At 40.0% G+C, this 22,322-nt stretch overlaps 1 protein-coding gene across 4 annotated transcripts in view; it reads left to right on the plus strand.

Annotated features, from left to right (window-relative positions):
• The window catches only part of trmt44 (tRNA methyltransferase 44 homolog), a 73,783-nt gene that overhangs the window by 25,582 nt on the left and 25,879 nt on the right, over nt 1–22,322 (plus strand). For 2 of the 4 annotated variants that reach the window (XM_072573710.1, XM_072573526.1), the window contains exons 5-9: nt 2,859–2,966; nt 5,604–5,675; nt 10,684–10,790; nt 11,145–11,328; nt 14,277–14,691. In XM_072573710.1, coding sequence (XP_072429811.1) covers nt 2,859–2,966; nt 5,604–5,675; nt 10,684–10,790; nt 11,145–11,328; nt 14,277–14,691 — 886 coding nt within the window. Of the gene's footprint in view, nt 1–2,858; nt 2,967–5,603; nt 5,676–10,683; nt 10,791–11,144; nt 11,329–14,276; nt 14,692–16,079; nt 18,851–22,322 lie in introns of those variants that run through there. The other 2 variants (XM_072573797.1, XM_072573615.1) reach the window with 2 other exon arrangements.

Genomic DNA, 22,322 nt, shown 5'->3' on the forward strand with positions numbered 1-22,322 from the left:
TGAGTTGAGTATGGTTGCCATTACGAAAGAGAGAGTGCTAGAAAAGTTAAAAAGTCTTAAAATTGATAAATCTCCTGGCCCCGATGGGATACACCCTAGAGTTCTGAGAGAGGTTGCTGAGGAAATAGCAGAGGCATTGGTTGAGATCTTTCAAGAGTCACTGGAGTCAGGAAAGGTCCCGGATGATTGGAAGATGGCTGTAGTAACCCCCTTGTTCAAGAAAGGATCAAGGCAAAAGATGGAAAATTATAGGCCAATCAGCTTAACCTCGGTTGTTGGTAAAATTCTAGAATCCATCATTAAGGATGAGGTTTCTAAATTCTTGGAAGAGCAGAGTCTGATTAGAACAAGTCAACATGGATTTAGTAAAGGGAGGTCATGCCTGACAAACCTGTTGGAATTTTTTGAAGAGGTAACAAGTAGGTTAGACCAGGGAAACCCAGTGGATGTGGTCTATCTAGACTTTCAAAAGGCCTTTGATAAGGTGCCACACGGGAGGCTGCTGAGCAAGGTGAGGGCCCATGGTGTTCGAGGTGAGCTGCTGGGATGGATTGAGGATTGGCTGTCTAACAGAAGGCAGAGAGTTGGGATAAAAGGTTCTTTTTCAGAATGGCAGCCGGTGACGAGCGGTGTCCCGCAGGGTTCGGTGCTGGGGCCACAGCTGTTCGCATTATATATTAATGATTTGGATGAGGGAACCGGGGGCATTCTAGTGAAGTTTGCCGATGATACGAAGTTAGGTGGACAGGCAGGTAGTACTGAGGAAGTGGGGAGGCTACAGAAAGATCTATACAGGTTGGGAGAGTGGTCCAGGAAATGGCTGATGGAATTTAACGTGAGCAAGTGCGAGGTCTTGCACTTTGGCAAAAAGAATAAAAGCATGGACTACTTTCTAAATGGTGAGAAAATTAATAAAGCCAAAGCACAAAGGGATCTGGGAGTGCTAGTCGAGGATTCTCTAAAGGTAAACATGCAGGTTGAGTCTGTGATTAAGAAAGAGAATGCAATGTTGTCTCTTATCTCAAGAGGGTTGGAATATAAAAGCAGAGATGTACTACTAAGACTTTATAAAGCTCTGGTTAGGCCCCATTTGGAGTACTGTGTCCAGTTTTGGTCCCCACACCTCAGGAAGGACATACTGGCACTGGAGCATGTCCAGCGGAGATTCACACGGATGATCCCTGGAATGACAGGTCTAGCATATGAGGAACGGCTGAGGATACTGGGATTGTATTCGTTAGAGTTTAGAAGATTAAGGGGAGATCTAATAGAGACGTACAAAATAATACATGGCTTGGAAAAGGTGGATGCTAGGAAATTGTTTATGTTAGGCGAGGAGACTAGGACCCGTGGACACAGCCTTAGAATTAGAGGGGGTCATTTCAGAACAGAAATGTGGAGACATTTCTTCAGCCAGAGAGTGGTGGGCCTGTGGAATTCATTGCCACGGAGTGCAGTGGAAGCCGGGACGCTAAATGCCTTCAAGGCCGAGATTGTTAGGTTCTTGTTGTCTAGAGGAATTAAGGGCTACGGGGAGAATGCTGGTAAGTGGAGCTGAAATGCGCATCAGCCATGATTGAATGGTGGAGTGGACTCGATGGGCCGAATGGCCTTACTTCCACTCCTATGTCTTATGGTCTTATGGTCTAAATAAGAGAAGGCCAAAAGGTGTTAGGAGCAATATAGAGGATTAGCTGATTGGCAGATACAGAAGTAAAAGGGTTTTTTCCAGGAAGGCATCCAGTGAGTAGTTCTGCAGTAGTCAGTGTTGAGACACAGCTATTCTCTTTGTACATTAACAATCTGGATGAAAGAGCAGAGGATATTGTCACTAAATTTGCAGATAACACAAAGATAAGTGGATGGGCATGTAATGTTGAGGAGGAAGGGAGACTGCAAAAGTACTTGGACAGTGTAGAAGAGTGGACAAAGAAGTGGCAGGTTGAATACAATGTGAGAAAGTGTGAGGTTATGCACTTAGCAGGGAGAATAAAGGTGCAGATTATTTTCTAAATGGGGAATGGCTTCAAAAATCTGAAACACAAAGAGACTTGGGAGTCCTAGTTCAGAATTCTGTCAAGAATAACGTATATATTCACTTGGGAGTTTAGAATGCAAATGCAATGTTTGTATTTGATTCACCAGAGATAGAATACAAGAGCAGAGTTGTACTGCTGAGTTTCTGGTCAGACTGCATTTCGGATAGTGTGAGCAATTTTAGGGCTTGTATCTAGGGGAAAATGTGCTGGCCTTGGAGGAGGTCCAGAGGAGGTCAACAAGAATGATCCCAGGGATGTCATATTAGGAGCAGTTGAGGAATTTGTCTGTAATTGGAGCTTAGAAGGATGAGGGAAGATTTCATTAATATTTACAGAATACTAAGAAGCCTGGATAGAGTGGAAGTGGAGAAGCAGCTTCCTCGAGTGGGAGAAACTAGGATCCAAAGGCATTGCCTCAGAGTGAAGGGGCAATCCTGTAGAACTGAGATAGAGAGGACTTTCTTCAGCTAGAGGTTTGTGAACCTGTGGGACTTTGTCATACAAGTCTTTGGAGGTCCTGTCATTGAATGTCTTTAAAACAGAGTTTCTTGATTAGTAAGGGGATCAAAGGGTGTGGGGGGGGAAGTAGGAGAATTTCACTGAGAAACATATTGACGGTGGTCAAATGGCAGAACAGACTCCGTGGACTAATGGCCTAATCCTGCTCCTATATCTAATGATCTTGTGGAATGGAAAAATATCCATATTTACCCTATGCATGCTTATTTAATTTAGTTATGCAAATACATTTTTTTACAGTGCAGGAATAGGTTTCAAACATTTGAAACCATTTTAATGATTCTCCTAATCATGTTGCAGGTCCTTTGGGAAGCTGAGCGTTTAGAAAAAGGCCTGACCGCCAAACAGTCCTTTATAGATTTGGGATGTGGGAATGGATTACTGGTTCATATCCTGACCAATGAAGGAGTAAGTGAAACTTGAACTGAGTGAAGTTTAGTGTTGTCTGTAATAACAATGATGCAGTTGTTACATGTCATCTTCTACTGAATAGTCCCACTGTGGCTATTGGAAATCAAGGTAGAATTGGATACCTTGAGAAGAGACATCTTGTTAACTAAGCTTTGTAACTTCCGGTCAATCAAGACATGCTTTTGTGTTAGAAAATCCATAAGAGGTTCATCTATACAGTCAGATTTCATTATTTCAGCCTATCAGTTTCTCAAAATGGAGAACTGTGGCCAGTGGTATTCCACAGGGATCAGTGCTGGGACCACTGTTGTTTGTGATATACATAAATGATCTGGAGGAAGGTATAGGTGATCTGATTAGCGAGTTTGCAGCTAACACTAAGATTGATGGAATAGCAGATAGTGAAGGGGATTGTCAGAGAATGCAGCAGCATATAGATAGATTGAAGAGTTGAGCAGAGGAATGGCACTTGGAGTTCAGTCCGGTCAAATGCGAGGTGATGCACTTTGGAAGATCCAATTCAAGAGCAAACTGTGGTAAGTAGAAAAGCCCTGGAGAAAATTGATGTACAGAGAGATCTGGATGTTCAGGTCCACTCTACTCTGAAGGTGGCAACGCTGGTCAATAGTGATCAAGAATGCTTACGGCATGCTTTCCTTCATCAGATGGGGTATTGAGTGCAAGAGTTGGCAGGACTTTGGTTCGGCCACATTTGGAATACTGCATACAGTCTGGTCGCCAAATTACCAAAAGGATTTGAATGCGTTGGAGAAGGTGCAGAGTAGGTTCACCAGGATGTTGTCTGGTATGGAGGGTGCTAGCTATGAAGAGAGGTTGAATAGATTAGGATTACTTGAATTAGAAAGACTGAGGTTGAGGTAGGACCGACTGAGGTATGTACAGGGTAGATAGCAAAAGCTTTTTCCCAGAGTAGGGGACTCAGTTGCTAGGGTTCACAAGTTAAACGTGAGAAGTGAAAAGTTTTAAGCAAGATATGCAAGGAAAGTTCTTTATGCAGAGGATGTGGGTACCTGGAACATGTTGCCAGCAGAGGTGGGCACGATAGTAGACATATTCTCAAAATAAGTATTTGCCCAGTTAGAACAGGGGTGAAGAGGAATTTCTTCTCCGAAGGGAGTGAATCTGGGGAATCTTTAGTGCAAGGCCTGTAGAAACTGAGTAATTGAATATTTTCAAAGCTAAGTTAGACAGAATCTAGAAGCGGATCAAGGGCTATGGTGTAAAGTTAGGAAAGTAGAGTTGGGGATTATTATATCAGTTATGATCTGAATGGCAGAACACTCATTGTGCCAAACGAACATCTTCTGCCTCTGCATCTTACGGGTTAAGTCTTGATTACTGTCAATTAGCCTCTTAGGAATTGAAAATCAACTTTTATAGGTGTGGATTTTAATAGTTATCAGGTTATTATTAAAACTGTATACTTTTTTGTGTTTCCTAACTTTTACTATTAATCTGATGCTTTACTTTTTTTTTGCTTTTTGTACCTGCTGTTGTATGGATTTTACTTTACTCAGTTGTACTTCCTGAGGTATATTGTGCTACTTCATTCATGATTCTTCAGTTTACTTGATAGAGTTACTCAAGTACGTGCTCGGTTCATATAGGGTTCTGGGATAGCTAGTTGCCTTGTTTGGATGCAACTTGACATGCACAACCATACAGAGAGCCCATGGACAAATGCATTTGTTGCTGTCAGCAAAATCTAACCTGACAGCTTTCTAAGTAAAACTTTATATTAGATATATTTTAAGAAATGTGTGTGTTTGAATGAAAATTATAAAATGCTAACTTCGTAATTGCTCTTTTTAAAAAGAAATGGCAATGTAGATACAAGCAAATGTCATCCAATATGCTTTTGTAACTCAAATGAGTCAGTGGGAAAGGCCTAGGAATATACGATTTCATGACCTGGTAAGGTTGGGAATTGAGCAACTAATTATGGGACTCAGTAATGGATAATGCCTGTTTCATATCTTAAATTTTTTGCACAGAGAAAAGACAACATAATTTCCTGAATTGAGTTTGTCATTCAGTCTCTGATACAAAATATTGTGGTGAATTGATATATTCTTAAAGCATAATAAATATACTGCCAAATTCCCATAAATTTTTTAAAAATCTTGAGATAAATATATTTTTTAAAACTTGTGTGATGATAATAAACCATTGCCACTTAACATTGCCGTGGGCGGCACGGTGGCTGTGGGCGGCACGGTGGCACAGTGGTTAGCACTGCTGTCTCACAGCGCCTGAGACCCGGGTTCAATTCCCGCCTCAGGCGACTGACTGTGTGGAGTTTGCACGTTCTCCCCGTGTCTGCGTGGGTTTCCTCCGGGTGCTCCGGTTTCCTCCCACAGTCCAAAGATGTGCAGGTCAGGTGAATTGGCCATGCTAAATTGCCCGTAGTGTTAGGTAAGGGGTAGATGTAGATGTAGGGGTAGGGGTATGGGTGGGTTACGCTTCGGCGGGGCGGTGTGGACTTGTTGGGCCGAAGGGCCTGTTTCCACACTGTAAGTAATCTAATCTAACTGTCTAAATTGCAAGGTTTCTTTTGAAAAAATTTGTTTAGTAAATAAATGTTGCATGTTTCAAATTGTCATAACCTTTCAGCACCCTGGTAGAGGTATAGATGTGAGGAAACGGAAAATTTGGGATATGTATGGTCCACAGACATGTCTCGAGGTAAGAAAAAGATGCATAGTACTGTATGCTTTTTGAATTCTATTTGCACATTAACTGCAAAGCTAAACTACTTTGTACTGTAATAATATAAACAAAGTTTTCATTTATGGGCATTGCTAGATAGATCAAAAATAGTGCATGTGCAGAAACACAATGTTAATATCATTTAGTTACTGAGAAGCAGGACTCCAATGCCCACATGAACACAGTCATTTTTGCTATCTCTCTTTCACGAGTGCACTTGTGCATACAGTGATATGCAGTTCAAAGTCCCATAGACATGCACCCAGTCATTTCCACAAACAACCATAAAGATGTGCTCACATTGGACATTTTGTGTCTCAGCAATAAACAACCAGTCTGACACTGGGAATGAAGTATTGACGAGTTTTCCCCTTGATTCCTATCGATTAAAGTTAAATCAGGAGCTGAGTGGCCCTGGCAGAACCCAAACTGGATGTCAGAGAGCAGATTATTGTTGAGCAAGTGCTGCTTGATAGCACTTGATGACACCTACTATTACTTTTGAACTGATGGTTGAGAGTGAACTGATGAGGCAGAAATTGGCCAGGTTGGATTTGTCCTGCTTTTTGTGTACAGAACATATCTGAGCTAATTTTCACAATGTTGGAAAGATGCCAGTGTTGTAACTGTACTGAAAAACTTGTCTGGGGTGTGGTAAATTCTAGAGTACAAATCTTCAGTCCTGTTTGCGGAATATTGTCAAAGCTCATTGCCTTTGCAGTATCTAGTGTCTTCAACCATTTCTTAATATCACATTGAATGAATTGAATTGACTGAATAATTACTTTTACTTTGTGTCAGCTTCACAGTGGAAGACATGAGTAATATCCCAAAAATTCAAGAGAGTAAGGGGGTAGAGCTGAGTATGATGGCCATCACCAAGGAGAACGTGCTAGAAAAACTGAATGGCCTGAAGGTAGATAAACCTGAACCAGATGGACAATACACAAAATTTCTAAGGGAGATAGTGCAGGCGTTAATGTTGATCTTTCAAGAATTGCTAGAATCAGCGAGTTTCCCAGAGGACTGAAAAATCGCTAACATGACACCCGTATTTTAAAAGGGAGTAAGGCAAAAGATGGAAAATTACAGACAGATTAGCCTAACCTTGGTCATGGGCAAGATCCTAGAATCCATTCTGAAAGGTGAGATTTCAGAATATTTGGAAGTGTGTGGTAAAATAGGGCAAAGTCAGCACAGGTTCATCAAGGGAGGTCATGCCTGATAAATCTGCGAGAATTCTTTGAGGAAGTAAAGAGCAGGTTAGACCAAGGAGAGCCAGTGGATGTTGTCTATCTGGACTTCAAAATGGCCCTTGACAAGGTGCCTCACAGGAGGCTACTGAGTGAAATAGGGGTCCATGGTGTTAGAAACAAGGTGCTAACATGAACAAAAGCTTGGCTGTCTGGCAGAAACCAGAGACTGAGGATGAAAAGTTCCTTCTCAGGATGGCAGCCAGTGACAAGTAGTGTTCCGCAAGGCTCTGTGTTGGGACCATAACTTTTCACTTCATATATTAGATGAAGGAACTGAAGGCACTCTGGCTAAGTTTGCAGATGATACAAAGATAGCATTAGAGCATTTGGGTAGTACCAAGGAGGCGCGGGGGCTGCAGAAGGATTTGGACAAGTTAGGAGGACGGGTAGCAAAGTGGCACATGGAGTACATTGTATCATTTGTGTAACTTGGAACTCCCAATCTCATCAGATGGTGGAGGCAGGTTATTGAATATTTTTAAGATAAATTCTTGATGGCATGGAAATTGAGGGTAATCCAAAGTAGATGAGAATGTGGAATTCTAAACTTGAGTAGATAGTCATAATTTTATTAACTGACACCGTAGGCTGGAGGAGCCAAATAGGCGGCTGCTTGTTCTGTTTTACATACGCCTGTTACTTCCCTTTTTAAAAAAAACTCAGTGGTTACCATGTTTTCCCTTTCACAGAACAATTTTGATTTTGCTGATTATCTCTACCTTTATCGAAGTGCCCTTTAATATAAGCTAACTGTCCTGTACTTTTCTGGTTTCAGTTTTCCTTTCTTTTTTGAATAAAGGAGTGATCGTTAAAATGTAAAGTATCAAATATATCTTCTGCAAATCAAGAGAATTTTGAAAAAATTATACTGGCACATCAACTGTTCCATTTATTTTATGACTCTAGGATGATTTTATTCAGGAACTTTTGACTTGTCAACCCACAGCTCCAAGAATGCCACTTCCCTAGTCATTGTAATTTTGAGTTTTTCCTTCCTTTCTACTTCCTGGTTTGTAAATTTCTGAAATTTTATTTGTATTTTTTATATTGAAGATCAAGGCAAAATATCAGTTAAGTACTTTTGCAAAGTTTTTGAAGGTTTGTAGCTCAGGTTGAGATTTAGGGTGTAGGTTTGCTCGCTGAGCTGTAGTTTTGATATCCAGACGTTTCGTTACCTGGCTAGGTAACAGCATCAGTGGCGTCCTCCAAGTGAAGCAAAGCTGTTGCCTCCTGCTTTCTATTTATATCTTTCTCCTGGATGGAGTTCCTGGGGTTTGTGGTGATGTCATTTCCTGTTCGTTTTCTGAGGGGTTGATAGATGGCATCTAGGTCTATGTGTTTGTTTATGGCGTTGTGGTTGGAGTACCAGGCCTCTAGGAATTCTCTGGCATGTCTTTGCTTAGCCTGTCCCAGGATAGATGTGTTGTCCTAGTCGCAATGGTGGTTTTTTTCATCCGTGTGTAGGGCAACGAGGGAGAGAGGGTCGTGTCCTTTTGTGGCTAGCTGGTGTTCATGTATCCTGGTGATCAACTTTCTTCCTGTTTGTCCTATGTAGTGTTTGTGGCAGTCCTTGCATGGAATTTTGTAGATGACGTTGGTTTTGTCCATGGGATGTACTGGGTCTTTTAAGTTTGTTAGTTTTTATTTGAGAGTGTTGGTGGGTTTGTGTGCTACTAGGATTCCGAGGGGTCTGTGTATTCTGAAACAGTGCTGAAATATTTTCTGCCGTATCAATCACTTAATTTGCCTTTTCATTTTCAAGCCATCTGCTTTTATCCCTCTGGTAATTACTTCTTATTTAAATTGAAACTACTTTCCTGGACCCACTTTTCTATCCCTCAAACTGAAAGTGAAATTCACTCATATGATTGCTGTTATCAAGGCTGCCTGTGCTTACAAGGTCATTAAATAATTCTATTTCCTGCGCAATACTAGGACTAGCGTAGCCTACTTCATGGTTAGTTTGAAATATGCTGTTCGCAGAAACTATCCCAAAAGCACTTAGGCTACATTTGTACCTCTAATTGTCCAGTCCACATGTAGGTGAAAATCTTGCTGAATACCACTGTACTTTTTTGACAAATGCCTGTTATTTATTCTTTTATATTTCACTAAACCCTGTGGAGGCCTGTACACAGCTCTCACAAGTGACTTCCTCCCTTAAACATTTCTGAGCTCTACTTAAATGCTTTCTACATCCTGGTTTCCTGAAATTAGGTTAGTTGTTTAATTAAATGACCCACCACTATTTCCTAGCTTCCTATCCTTTAAGCACCTCCATCTTTCAATATTCAAGTCCCAATCTGCCACCTGTTGCTGTGCCTCTATAATAGCTATCAGATTGTAATTACTTATTTTTGCTTGCTTCATAAGTTCATTTGTTTTCATCAAAATGCTATGTACATTCAGGTACAGAGCATTTATTTTGTCCTTTGATCATTTTTGGAATCTCAAGCCTTAAATGTAGATTTTTTTTGTTTGATTTTTTTTTGTACTTCAAATTTCTTCCTGTCATACAATACACTTTCTATCTTGCTTGCAAGGGCCATTTTATAAAATCAGTTTGGTTTGCCTTTAAGTTTTAATTACCACTAAAAATATGCATTAAAATTGAAATTCTTTGTGCAAAATTGTCAAATTGTCTGATACAGTACCTTGAGACAGATTGGAGGAAGCTTCAACCTACTACAGTGCTTTACCATAGATTTCTTGAAGCTGATTCATTGTTCCTGAAAGTGTTCCATTTTTATTAACTTCCCTTTACTTTCAGCTGTAAATTTGTAAGTTTATTTTTAAAAAGTTTCTTGTCACAGTTAGAAAGAACTAGATTAAACGTTATAGTTCTCAGAAAATGAGTCTTTACCATTGCTCGCAAGGCTAGTGTTCATTGCAAAACTTTGGTTGTTGTTTTGATATACTTCAGAAGGTGGACGATTAAGAATGAGCCAGACTGGTGTGAAACCAAAGGTGTTTATTTATCACTCCAGGTAAAAATGACTGCTTCACTCAGGGGGAATCCAGTTTGTGTACTGTATAAGAGGGGAACTGACTTGAGAATATAAATCTTAGGAACAAAAGTGGAATACCTAATTAGAAAGAGTAAAAATATCAGAAATTATTCAGCTCTATCCTATATTTTCCATTCCAGTTGCTTGTTCACTTGAGTGCAGAAAGGCTTCACATACAGTTCTTCAGGAGTTACTGTGTCAGCTTTCCACTTTCTCCTACTGTTCCCAGAATTTCCTAGAAGTAACACAAGACACTAAGTATATCTAATATGGCAGTCCTGCCATATGTGTATTCAAATTTTAGCTCTCCGATGCTAAAGCAAAGTCAAACACACACAGTTGACTTATATCTCTTCAATAACACTGCCATTGATGGCACAGGATTATTTACATTTTCCAGGGTCAACAAAGCTCTGCAATTTGTATAAGCATAATTAATTATCCAATTGTTCTGCTTTCTAAAAGACAATTTCAAGGTGTTTTTCCAAACCCACTATATGCCAGAGGCCTGCTGTAGCTAAACTACCTCAACCCATTGCAAACAGGTTTACAACAAAGGCTGGCAGCCTTAAAAATTGTGAATGACTAATCCTGGAAAATTAGCATCCTTTTGATAGGCAGAACTTCAATATTTCCAAAAGAGTGTTAAACTTTCACAGTCGTAGATGATCTATGCTTCATAACGAAGGCTGTAGTGGTAAACTGTTGGTGTTTTACTAGGAATGTGCCATTACTCCAAGTGATGACTTCCTTTTCCCTGATGTGGATTGGATAATTGGCAACCATTCAGATGAACTAACACCATGGATTCCTGTCGTTGCAGCAAGGTAATTTGTATATTTTCTTAAAATGGTAATTAATTCAATGTAACAATACACAGATTTTCTCACAGTGCTGTCTTTCCTTCTCATGTATTAATGAGAGCTTGTATTTATTAAGTGCACACTTAAAATTGCTTCATGGTTGAAATATTTTTTAAAAATGTTTATTTGAAATTTACGATATTGTTCAAAACATTTTTTCTGCCCAGCTCATCATTTTCAGCTTTTTTGTCTCTCTGTCTGTCTCTGCTGTGTAATTCTTCAATTTTGGTTGTCTTTAATTTAATTGGTTAGATATAGGATGTGATTACAGAATGTTTGTAGTGCTGAAAGTTTCAGGAATTTAATTTTATGTCGCAGGTCATCCTATTCATGCCGCTACTTTGTCCTGCCTTGTTGTTTTTTTGATTTCTATGGAAAGTACTGTCGAAAACAGACCAAAAGCACACAATACAGAGCGTATCTGGATTTCATTATAGAAGTGGGTTCTGCTTGTGGTTTTAAAGTAGAGGAGGACTGCCTTCGAATTCCATCCACAAAACGGGTTAGTGTGAGGTGTTTTTCTTTCTGTAGTATTTTTGTTTTTGCGTGGAATATTTTCCTAACATATATATGGTGAGGGTACTTTTTAAATTATTTCTTCAAAAATTGCCAAATGAGACTTACTTTTTAAAATTTTAAGTAAGCTGAAACTAAATTTAAAGAATTAAAACAACAAAAAGTTGCAGGAATATGTAATTGGCTTGCTGTGTGGATTCTGATATAGTGTTGAGAATGTCCTACTATATTATTGATGTTGAAATAATTCAAACCGTTGCTGCTTTGAAAATGATTCAGCAACATGACCATGAATGAATTAAATATACTCTAATTTAGTGAGTATCTGTAGAAATCTAGTATAACAACATTATAATTGTCTCTAGATAATTGTTTTTACAAATGCAGTAAAATTCTCGACTAAAATCTTGATACTTTGTTGAACAGATATATCGAAGAATATCATACCATTAACTTCATGGATTATTTCCGTTTTTCCTCATTGTTTTGCTACTAAGACTTTCAAAATAATGAATTGCTTAGTTTTCAGTGAAATTATTCAGATGAAGATTTAACAACAATGGAATTGAGATTTAAATGGGACTGTTGCATTCATTGGTTTGTAAATTTTGCAGACTTTAGTTTTCAATAAAACAAAGGCTCGTCGTAGATTTTATATATGGTTAGCAAGATTAGATTACGTGAAATACAGGAAGAACGAGCCATTTGGATATGGAATTGGCTCAAAGGCAGAAGACAGGGGAGGGTGGCGGATGGTTGCCTTTCAGACTGGAGGCCTATGACCAATGGTGTGCCACAAGGATTGGTGCTGGGTCCTCTGCTTTTCATTATTTATATAAATGATTTGGATGTGACCATCGGAGGTATAGTTACTAAGTTTGCAGATAACACCAAAATTGGAGATGTAGTGGACAGCGAAGAAGTTACCTCAGTACAATGGGCCAAGGAGTGGCAGATGGAGTTTAATTTAGATAAATGTGGAGTGCTGCATTTTGAAAAGGCATATCAGGGCAGGACTTTGACACTTAATGGTAAGGTCCTGGGGAATGTTGCTGAACCAAGAGACCTTGGAGTGCAGGTTCATAGTTCCTTGAAAGTGGAGTCACAGGTAGATAGGATAGTGAAGGCCTTTATTCATCAGAACATCAAGTATAGAAGTTGGGAGGTCATGTTGTGGCCATACAGGACATTGGTCAGGCCACTTTTAGAATACTGTGTACACTTTTGGTCACCCTCCTTGAAACTTGAAAAGGCTCAAAAGGTTTACAAGGTTATTGCCAGGGTTGGGAGATTTGAGCTGTAGGGAGAGGTTGGGTAGGCTGGGGTTGTTTTCCCTGGAGTGTTGGAGGCTGAGGGGTGACCTTGTGATTTATAACATCATGAGGGGCATGGATAGGGTAAATAGACAAGGTATTTTCCCTGGAGTGGGAAAGTCCAGAACTAGAGGACATAGATTTAGGGTGAGAAGGGAAAGATTTAAAAGGAACAGAAGGGGAAACCTTTTCATGCAGAGAGTAGTGCATGTACGGAATGAGCTGGAGAGGAGGTGGTAGAGGCTGGTACAATTGCAATATTTAAAAGGAATCTGGATGGGTATATGAATAGGAGAGTTTTGGAGGGGTTTAGGGTTTCAAGTGCTGGCAAATGGGACTAGCTTAGTTTAGGATATCTAGTTCAGCGTGGACCAGTTGGACCAAAGGATCTGTTTCCATGCTGTACATCTCTATGACTCTATGATGCAGTTACGCCAAATCAACTGTCTCAGCAGAAACACTATGTTAAACTAAAAAATAGAGGGAAAGTTAAGATTTTGTTTAATTAGATATGTTGATGATTTTTGACTTTTTGAGTTTGAATTTCTGGTTTACCTGCTAGGATTGGTCACTGTATCATTTTAAGGATCTAACATTTGAACTTTGCCCAGTACTTAGCAATGGGTATTTATGTTGTCCTGTATTGTGTTCAAACTTGCATACAAATTGACTTGTGAATGTACTCAACTGAACCTGTTCACAATCCAGGGACTGCCTGTATTTATTTGCTATAAGCTGTCAAACAAAAGAATGCTGGCCTGCAAGCTAGTAATTTCTTCTTTTTATAAGATACTTATTCCCCAATCTGTTTCTTTTCATATAGTGCAGATTTTCAAATTTAACTTTTATTTACAAATTTAGTATGAAACTCCAATATCAATTTAGAGGAAGGAAATTTATTGCAATACATGGCAATGCTAACTGAAATATTCAAATGAGAAATGTCCAAACACTTCAGATCAAAACCTAAAACTTAAGATGTGTTTTCCTAAAATGTTTAAAGTACTTCTGATAACTGGTGCAAACAATAGATTGTATACCATTGTGCATCTTTACCTTAAAAAGAAAACCAAAGAACTGTGGATGTTGCAAATCAGATAATGCTAGAAAATGTCTGGCAACATCTGTGGAGAGAAAGCAGAGAATTTTTCAGGTCCAGTGACCATTCTTTAGAATTGATTGTAGATTGGGAAAGGTTGGTATTTATGCTAGAAAAGGGGTTGGTCTGGTAGGGGGGGAGAAATGTGGTGTGGGGTTGGGGGACAGTAAACTATAGGTGCAGATGGAGCCCAAATAGAGAGAGAAAAACAGTTAGGCAGTCAAAGGACTGGATAAAGTTTATCTCCCCCCAGCAGCACCGCCACCATGTCTCTAGCATATATACCAATTATATCTAGCTATAATCAGTTCTGAACAAGTGTCACTGGACTTAAAACCATTAACTTTGTTTTCTGTCCACAGATGCTGCCAGACGGACTGAGTGTTTTGAGCAATTTCTCAAAATATACCCTTTTCTTCACACTTTTTGCTTTCACTAATTTGAAACTTCTTTTTTGTGTCATTCTGCAGAAAGAAGACAGACTGACTTAATGTTCTTTGTTTTCCCCCATTTTTGCTAAAGGTTTGCTTGATTGGTAACCAAAGGACGTATTCCTCGTCTTGTGAGAAAAGGCTGGATGAAGAACGAACTCAGTATATTAGGGAGAGATGTTCTTATACTCTGTGTGCTGGCGATGATACAGGATTTAGTAAGATAAAAGACTGTGCTTCACCATTTCCTCATGTTACAGATTGTTCAGTTGTTGAAGATGACATGATGCAAGATAGTTCTGCTGATACAGATTGTCCTGTGCCCAACAAATGGGGGACTGGATTCCAACCCAGAGAGAAAGTAGAGAAAATTAGAAACTGTGCTGCTTTGCCTCGAGACTTTGTTGATAATGTAGTGCTTCAGGTAGCTAAAGCACTTTTAAAAGTAAACCAGGACAACTATGATCGTCATGATGAAGACAGTGCAAAATACTGGCACAAAGGCGGTAAGTCTTTGCATTCTAAAATACCTATGTTATTTGCCTTTTTGTTTTTTATTATGCTGACCTATGATAACATTTATTACAACCTTTTCAAACAAAAGGGACAAACTTTGTTTATAATAAGTTTTGTTAACAGGATTGTTAATGTTAGTTATATTATCAAAATTGCATTTTCCATTTTTCTCAAATGTATCTTGATACAAGTTCATTTCTAAACCACATTTGATTGTACTGATTGATATATTGACTTTTGAGGCAATTGTTTTGGCTGTTGAAGCTATTATAATAATTTCACCTTGCTTAATAGATGGTAACAGACTTTAAATAAAATTAGACAGTTATTTTAAAGGTGGGGGAAGTGATGAGAGAAGGCAGTTTTATTTAAAGTCATATACCCTAGATACAGACACAATCACCTTTCCTTTTAAACAGAATATTTCACATAATGATCGATTTAGTGATCTATTTTCGCCAATAAAAACAAAAGATCTTCACTACGTGAGAAATATCAGCTATGTGGCATTTAGCAACAATTAGTTACTAAATACAGAGGAAATGCGATTATCCAAATACCAATTACCCGAATGAGATCTCAAGGTCCTGGTAGAAACATTACATCAAAGACGTATTTCCAGTAGTGATTGTGTCTTATGTTCACAGTGATTAAACAGGCACCGTCTCCAAATGACTGCCCTCCCGCCCGCCCTCTCTCCCTACACTTTCCCTGGAATTCTACAGAGGGGTGTACCGTAACCTCACCCCCCACCACCACCACCACCACTTCCCATGAATAATCACTCCAATATTGTCCTGTATAGGGTAAACAGGAACAAAACTTTGTGTGTGTGTCTGTGCGCTATTTGGAGACTTATCCTACAAATGCAGCAGCAGCACTCTTGTTGGTGTGCAGTCCGGATGCCTCAGGCATGGGGCGGGGGCTTGCACGCTTTGTACAGGGGGGTGGTGTTGGACAGGGTTTGGGGGACAGGGGGCTGGTGTTGGTCGGGGTTGGGGACAGGGAGAGGGGTTGGGAGTGGGGGATGGGGTTGGACTGGGTTTTTGGGGGAGGGGGTTACGCGCTTTGTGCTGGGGGAGTGGGGGGGCAAGAGGGTGGCGGTGTTGGGGGTAGGGTCTCGCACACAGTGCACTGCTGCAATCTCCTGAATAGGGAGCAGACTTTAAAACTCCGAGCCCCAGAAAGGCATTTAATCAATTTTCTGAATAATCAATTATCCGAACGAAATAGTGCCCGCCCACCACGTTCAGATAATCGAGTTTCCATTGTAATAACCTATTGTACTTGAAACTACCGCTGAATCGCAGCTAAAGAAATGTCCAGTCTTTTGAGCACTGGGATCATTCAGGTTGTAATTAAGTTTGTAATTTTATAGTTTTTAAGATGAAAAATGAGCTCCATTCAACAAAGAAAAAGTAATCAAAGGTATGTGGGAGAAAGATTTAGTCCGTTTGTAAATATCATTGCTAATTTATGTACAGAAATACAGATTATCCACAGCAGCAAAGGCTAACCTTTTCACAGGGAGACCACATTTCAATATTTGTTGTCCTCAGTGGCAGGATAGGAATCAAAATTGACTATATCCAAAAATATTCAAAAGAATTAAATTGGTTATTTAAATGAGTAATTAATAGAAGAGCCAATTAAACAGAGCCAAGAAGCAAAGCTGCTTAATGAAGCCAATTTTTACCTTGTTTGGTTAAGATGCAGAGCCAGAGAGAGAAAACAAAATGCAGTAAATTGATGATCACCAGGAAGGGCTATTAACTGGGACTAATCAAGGAATTATATTGAACAAATGCTGACGTTGCTTCGCACTTTGTGGGGCATATGTCTCTGGGATGGCAGTCTATGTAAGAACTTCAACATGCACCATCAGGCTGAGGGAGTCCCTTGGAGTTGCCAATCATTGCTAGTGGCTCAATGGGACTGCAGCCCCAGCTCCTTAATGCTTTGCATACAAGGTCAGAGCCACTTCTGGAGGCTAATCAGAAGCAGTTCCCACCTGCCTTCTCCACATTCACCTAGGATTGCTCCCTGACTTGCCCAGTGCCAGTTTTAAAGACTTGTCCCTAGTTGCTATGGCCTTCCATGATGCCCCGACAAGAAACTGACCTTCAGTCAGATCCGCCAGTTGATGGCTGAGAACTCCTCCTCTACAAGAAGAGTAGGCAGGCTGGCAGAACTCCTCCTCCTCAAACTATCCCTGACCAGCTACTTCAGGGTGGTGCCCAGGGACACCAATGATTAGACTGAGAGCCCTCTTTCTACCTGTCAAATACTGCAGTTGTTAAAAATCTGAAATGAAAGCAAAAGGCCTCCAGTTCCCAGAGTTGCCCTGTAGACCCACTGCTATGACTTCAGTCATTAGACTGCTAGTTGGCCCTCCAGTCACGATTGATTCCCTCCTGCATTCACTGCTGATAGGCATATGAGCAAGCCTACAGCAGCACAAAAGGGAACACAAGACCTCAGATTAGAGGAGCAGCTCTTTGCAAAATTTATGAGTAAACTGTGCATTAAAGCAAATAGTGGGCCACACAAAATATGGTGGTGGGTTGTATGTGACCTATAGACTGTCGATTGGGAGGAAATGGAGTAATCGTACTGTGGCTTGACATTCACATCCCCAAGCTAATGCTGTGAAGCCATGAGTTCAAATCCCACCATGAGGGATGGTGACATTTGCCTCCAATTTAATAAAATCTGGACTATAAAGCTGGCCTAATGGTGACCATGTAACAACTGTAAAATGTTGTTAAAAACCCATCTGGCTCATAATTACTTTGAGGGAAGGAAATTTGCTGTCTCTACCTGGTCAGGCCTGAAAGTGACTCCAGACGTACAGCAATGTGTTGTATTTTAATTGTCCTCTAGACAATGAGGCATGGGCAATAAATGCTGCCATATCCAACTGTGCCTATATCATATGAATAAATAAAAAACCTCAGTGTGTCTCCAACATTTTCATTTTCTAAATTTCACTACTAGAGACTTCGTTGAATTTGAGAACATACAGAATTTGTTTTCCAAAAGCTAGTCATTTACATTCTTTCCTGTCTACCATGATTTAGTCAATTGTACTTGTTTTCTGTAATTGTAGCATGGTTGCTAAGATCTGGTCTATGTTCAGGTGCGTTATTTTCAATTCATGGAACCTCAAAATCTTTGGAATATAACTGTGGGCTTATTCATGTTAAAATATTTCTGCACTAAACAAATCTTTGAGTTAATGCATACAGTATTGTAAATCTGGCTGTAGTGTTGATTGACTGACAGCTGTGTCTATTTATTTGTAACTATGCTCATAACATGCACATACTTAATTTGCACATACTTATTATCATAGATTTAATTTCATTGTTAACTAACAAGGCAACCCTGCCCCTTCTGCCCACCTCCCTGTCTTTTCAAAAAGTTGTAAATCCTTAGATGTTTAACTGCCAGTCCTGAACCCCCTGCAGCCACAGCTGTGTGATGCCTACCACGTCATAATAATTCATGATGATTTGTCCTGTTAATTCATCTACTTTATGAATACTACAAGCATTCAGGTAAAGCGCCTTAATGCTAATTTTCTTATCCTCATGATTTCCAACATCCTTCATTTTTGCTTCATTCCTAGTCTGCTTTAAACTTAAACGCTGCATACGTTAAGCTGCTGCTTATCTTTCTACTTGGCTCCATACTCCCTGTTACTTTCCCTTTCCCTTTCCCTCCACTCCACCCCCCACCCCGAACTCACGTTTAAAGTACCTTGTGCAGTAACAAAGCTAAATATTATACAATTTAGAAACAACAATTAACTTTGCTGTCTCTCATAAGGGTTTGTCTCTTGACAATTTTGACTATCAGTTGTGAAGGCATGTAATTAAAATACAAATTTCACTACATATCCATACGATATAAAAGTAGTCTGAGTTTTGAGAAGATTTGTAGCTCAGGTTGAGGTTCTGGATGCAGGTTTGTCATGTTCTTTTTCAGCCGTTTCATCACCATATTAGGTAACATCATCAGTGAGCCTCCGGATGAAGCACTGGTGGCATGACCTGCTTTCTATTTAAGTGTTTAGGTTTCTTTGGATTGGTGACATCATTTCCTATGGTAATGTAATTTCCTGTTCTGTTTCTTAGGGGTGGTAAATATGATACAAGTCAATGCGTTTGTTGATAGTGTTCCAGTTGGAATGCCATGCGTCTAGGAATTCTCGTGTGTGTCTCTGTTTGGCTTGTTCTAGGATGGATGTGTTGTCCCAGTTGAAGTGGTGTTCTTCCTTACCTGTATTTAAGGATACTAGTAGAGAGTGGATCATGTCTTTTTGTGGCTAGTTGATGTTCATGTATCCTGGTGGCTAGTTTTCTGCTTGTTTGTCCAATGTAGTGTTTGTTACGTTTACAGACCATGAATGTACAGAAACAGTACAACAAGCCATAGACATTAGATAGTGACAAACACCAGAAAATGAAAAAATTCGACCTGTGGAAAGAAAACTAGACAAACTTACAAAAAATAACAGCACTGACATCACAGGAGCATAGATAAAAACTTATCTGACTGACCCTTAACAGACATTGAAAAAGCTGTCTTAGTAAGATAATTAAATTTCAACTTCCAGGATGTGGACAAGAAAGATTCCTTAGCAGCATTAGAACCAACACTGATACGTAACCAACTCACAGAGGAAACCCAGCAAACATCAGACGGACAGTAGCACCAACATTAAGCAGGTAAAAGGAAGGAACCACACTCAATACACAAGAAGGCACTAGAAAAACTAAAAACAGATAAAACCATTGTTATCCTACCTGCAGACAAAGGACGCTTGACAGTCAAATTAAATTGAAGAGACTACATTGAGAAAGTGAACATACTACTTATAGATACCAACAAGTGGCAATAGACCCTACCCCACAACTAGAGAACCAAATCACAGCCCTACTCAACTTCAGAAATTTGGAGAAATAAATAAGACCAACTTCCAAAAAATGAAACCAGACAGATCCAACATACCAAGTTTCTACTGATTACCAAAAGTTCACAAACCAGAGATCCCCCCCTCAGACCCATATTTTTGCTACCTGGAACACCAATGTACAGATGAGCCAAGGAGCTACACCAAAGACTAAAACACTTAGTAAAAGACTCGTGCCACTTCATCCACTCCACCCAAGAATTCCTGAAGACCATCAAAGACACCAATATAGAAGAGGATGAGATAATGGTCTCCTTTGATGTAACAGCCCTATTCACTCCATAATGTCAACCTGGCCAAGGAATCATTGACTATATTATTAGAAGAACCAAAGACACATACACCAAACATCACCAACTTCATCAGCAAGGACAATGTTGTCAAGTTAGTAGACCTATGCCTGAGCACCCACTTCACCTTCAACAACAAAACCTACAGACAAGCCAACGGAACACCCATGGGATCTCTGATTTGATTAGATTAGATTAGATTACTTACAGTGTGGAAACAGGCCCTTCGGCCCAATAAGTCCACACCGACCCTCCGAAGAACAACCCATCCAGACCCATTCCCCTACATTTACCCGTTCACCTAATACTACAGGCAATTTAGCATGGCCAGTTCACCTAACCTGTATGTCTTTGGACTGTAGGAGGAAACCGGAGCACCCAGAGGAAACCCATGCAGACACAGGGCGAATGTGCAAACTCCACATAGACATTTGCCTGAGGCGGGAATTGAACCCAGGTCTCTGGCGCTGTGAGGCAGCAGTGCTAACCACTGTGTGGCTCTTAGCAGAGGCAGTAATGCAGAGACTCAAACAGACAGTGCTGCCAACTATTCAATCCAAACTTTGGGTCCGCTACGTGGACACAACTTTTGTCGTCACTAAACAAAACAAATTAGAGGAAACCATCAAGACCATATAATACCCTTACTGGCATAAAATTTACTAAAGAGGAGGAAAACAACAACAAACTGCCATTCCTCGATGTTGCAGTACAGCGAACAGCCAATGGGAACTTCAAACCAGCATCTCCAGGAAGACAACACTTACTCACTAAATACTGAACTACAGAAGCAAATCATCCAAACACCCACAAACAAAGCTGCATTAGAACATTATTTCAATGAGCCACCACACACTGCAGCACAGAGGAACGACGAAGAGCAGAGGAAAATCAGCAGTACAGTGTGCTCAAAAAGAACAGGTACCCAATGAACGCAGTCTGCCAATTTCTCAGCAGCAAACCCCAACAAGCAGACAATACATGTCTAGAAACCCTAGCCACTCTCCCCTATGTCAAGGGCATCTCAGAAATGGCTGCCAGACTACTCAGACCTCATGGCATCATGATAGCCCACAAACCCGCCAACACGCTAAAACAGCAGCTAATGAACTTGAAAGACCCTATACAGACAGCAAGCAAAACTAATGTCATTTACAAAATACCTTGCAAGAACTGTGACAAACAGGCAGAAAACTAGTCACCAGGATACATGAATATCAATTAGCCGCAAAAAGACATGATCCACTGTCACTAGTATCCTTACATACAGATGAGGAAGGACACCACTTCAACTGGGACAACACGTCCATCCTAGGACAAGCCAAACAGAGACACGCACGAGAATTCCTTGAAGCGTGGCATTCTCACTGGAACTCTATCAACAAACAGATTGACTTGGATCCCATTTACCACCGCCTGAGAAAAAGAACAGGAAATGATGTCACCAACCCAAGGAAGCCTAAACACATAAATAAAAAGCGGGCCATGCCACCAGTGCTTCATCCGGAGGCTCACTGGTTACCTAGTATGGTGACGAAACATCTGAAAATGAACCTTCTAGCTCAGTGAGCAAACCTGTATCCACAATAGTAATCCAGTAGAGTTCATAACACTTGAATTCATGTGTGATCAATCAAAGACTTTGCTGTGACAGTTTGTTGTGACACATGATCTGACATCTTCAAAAAGCTGATTTTTGAATATAAAGCATGGATATATACTGAGTATAAAGCAGAGGTGGGTATGGCATGAACCAGAAGGCAGGAGCAGAGTGAATGGTCACTTATCTGGTACGGTCAAACCTGATCAATAATTTTGTGGGCACCCTGGATAGCCTGAATGCTTTGGGATCTGCAGCAGTTTAAGAACATGATCTATAGCACAAAATAATTTATTTGATAAAGGTGATCCACAGTCATTGTTGTACTTCACATGAAACTTCAACCACTGACTTCTCATCCTGCTTCATGTATCCATCTAATCTGTTTTGTGGAAACAAGTTCTTTATTCATCAGTCACTGTTGTAAAGGTTCTCTTAATTTAAAAAAAATGTTAGTCACTTGTCGATACAAAACTTGAATATCTTTAGTAAGAAAGACTTGTTGCTGCAACATTTTATCTTCCTTTCATCTGACCAAAGAAACATTTGGGGCGCAAGTTCATAGTTCCTTGAAAGTAAAGTCACAGGTAGACTATAGTGAAGAAGGTGTTTGATAAGCTAGCCTTTATTGGTCAGTACATTGAGCATAAGAGTTAGGAGGTCACCTTGCAGCTGTTCAGGACATTGGTTAGGCCACTTTTGGAATACTTGTTCAGTTCTAGTCTCCCTGTCAAGGGAAAGATGTTAAAACTT

This window comes from Chiloscyllium punctatum, chromosome 1 (assembly GCF_047496795.1).
Source record: "Chiloscyllium punctatum isolate Juve2018m chromosome 1, sChiPun1.3, whole genome shotgun sequence".
In the NCBI taxonomy this organism is placed as follows: Eukaryota; Metazoa; Chordata; class Chondrichthyes; order Orectolobiformes; family Hemiscylliidae; genus Chiloscyllium; species Chiloscyllium punctatum.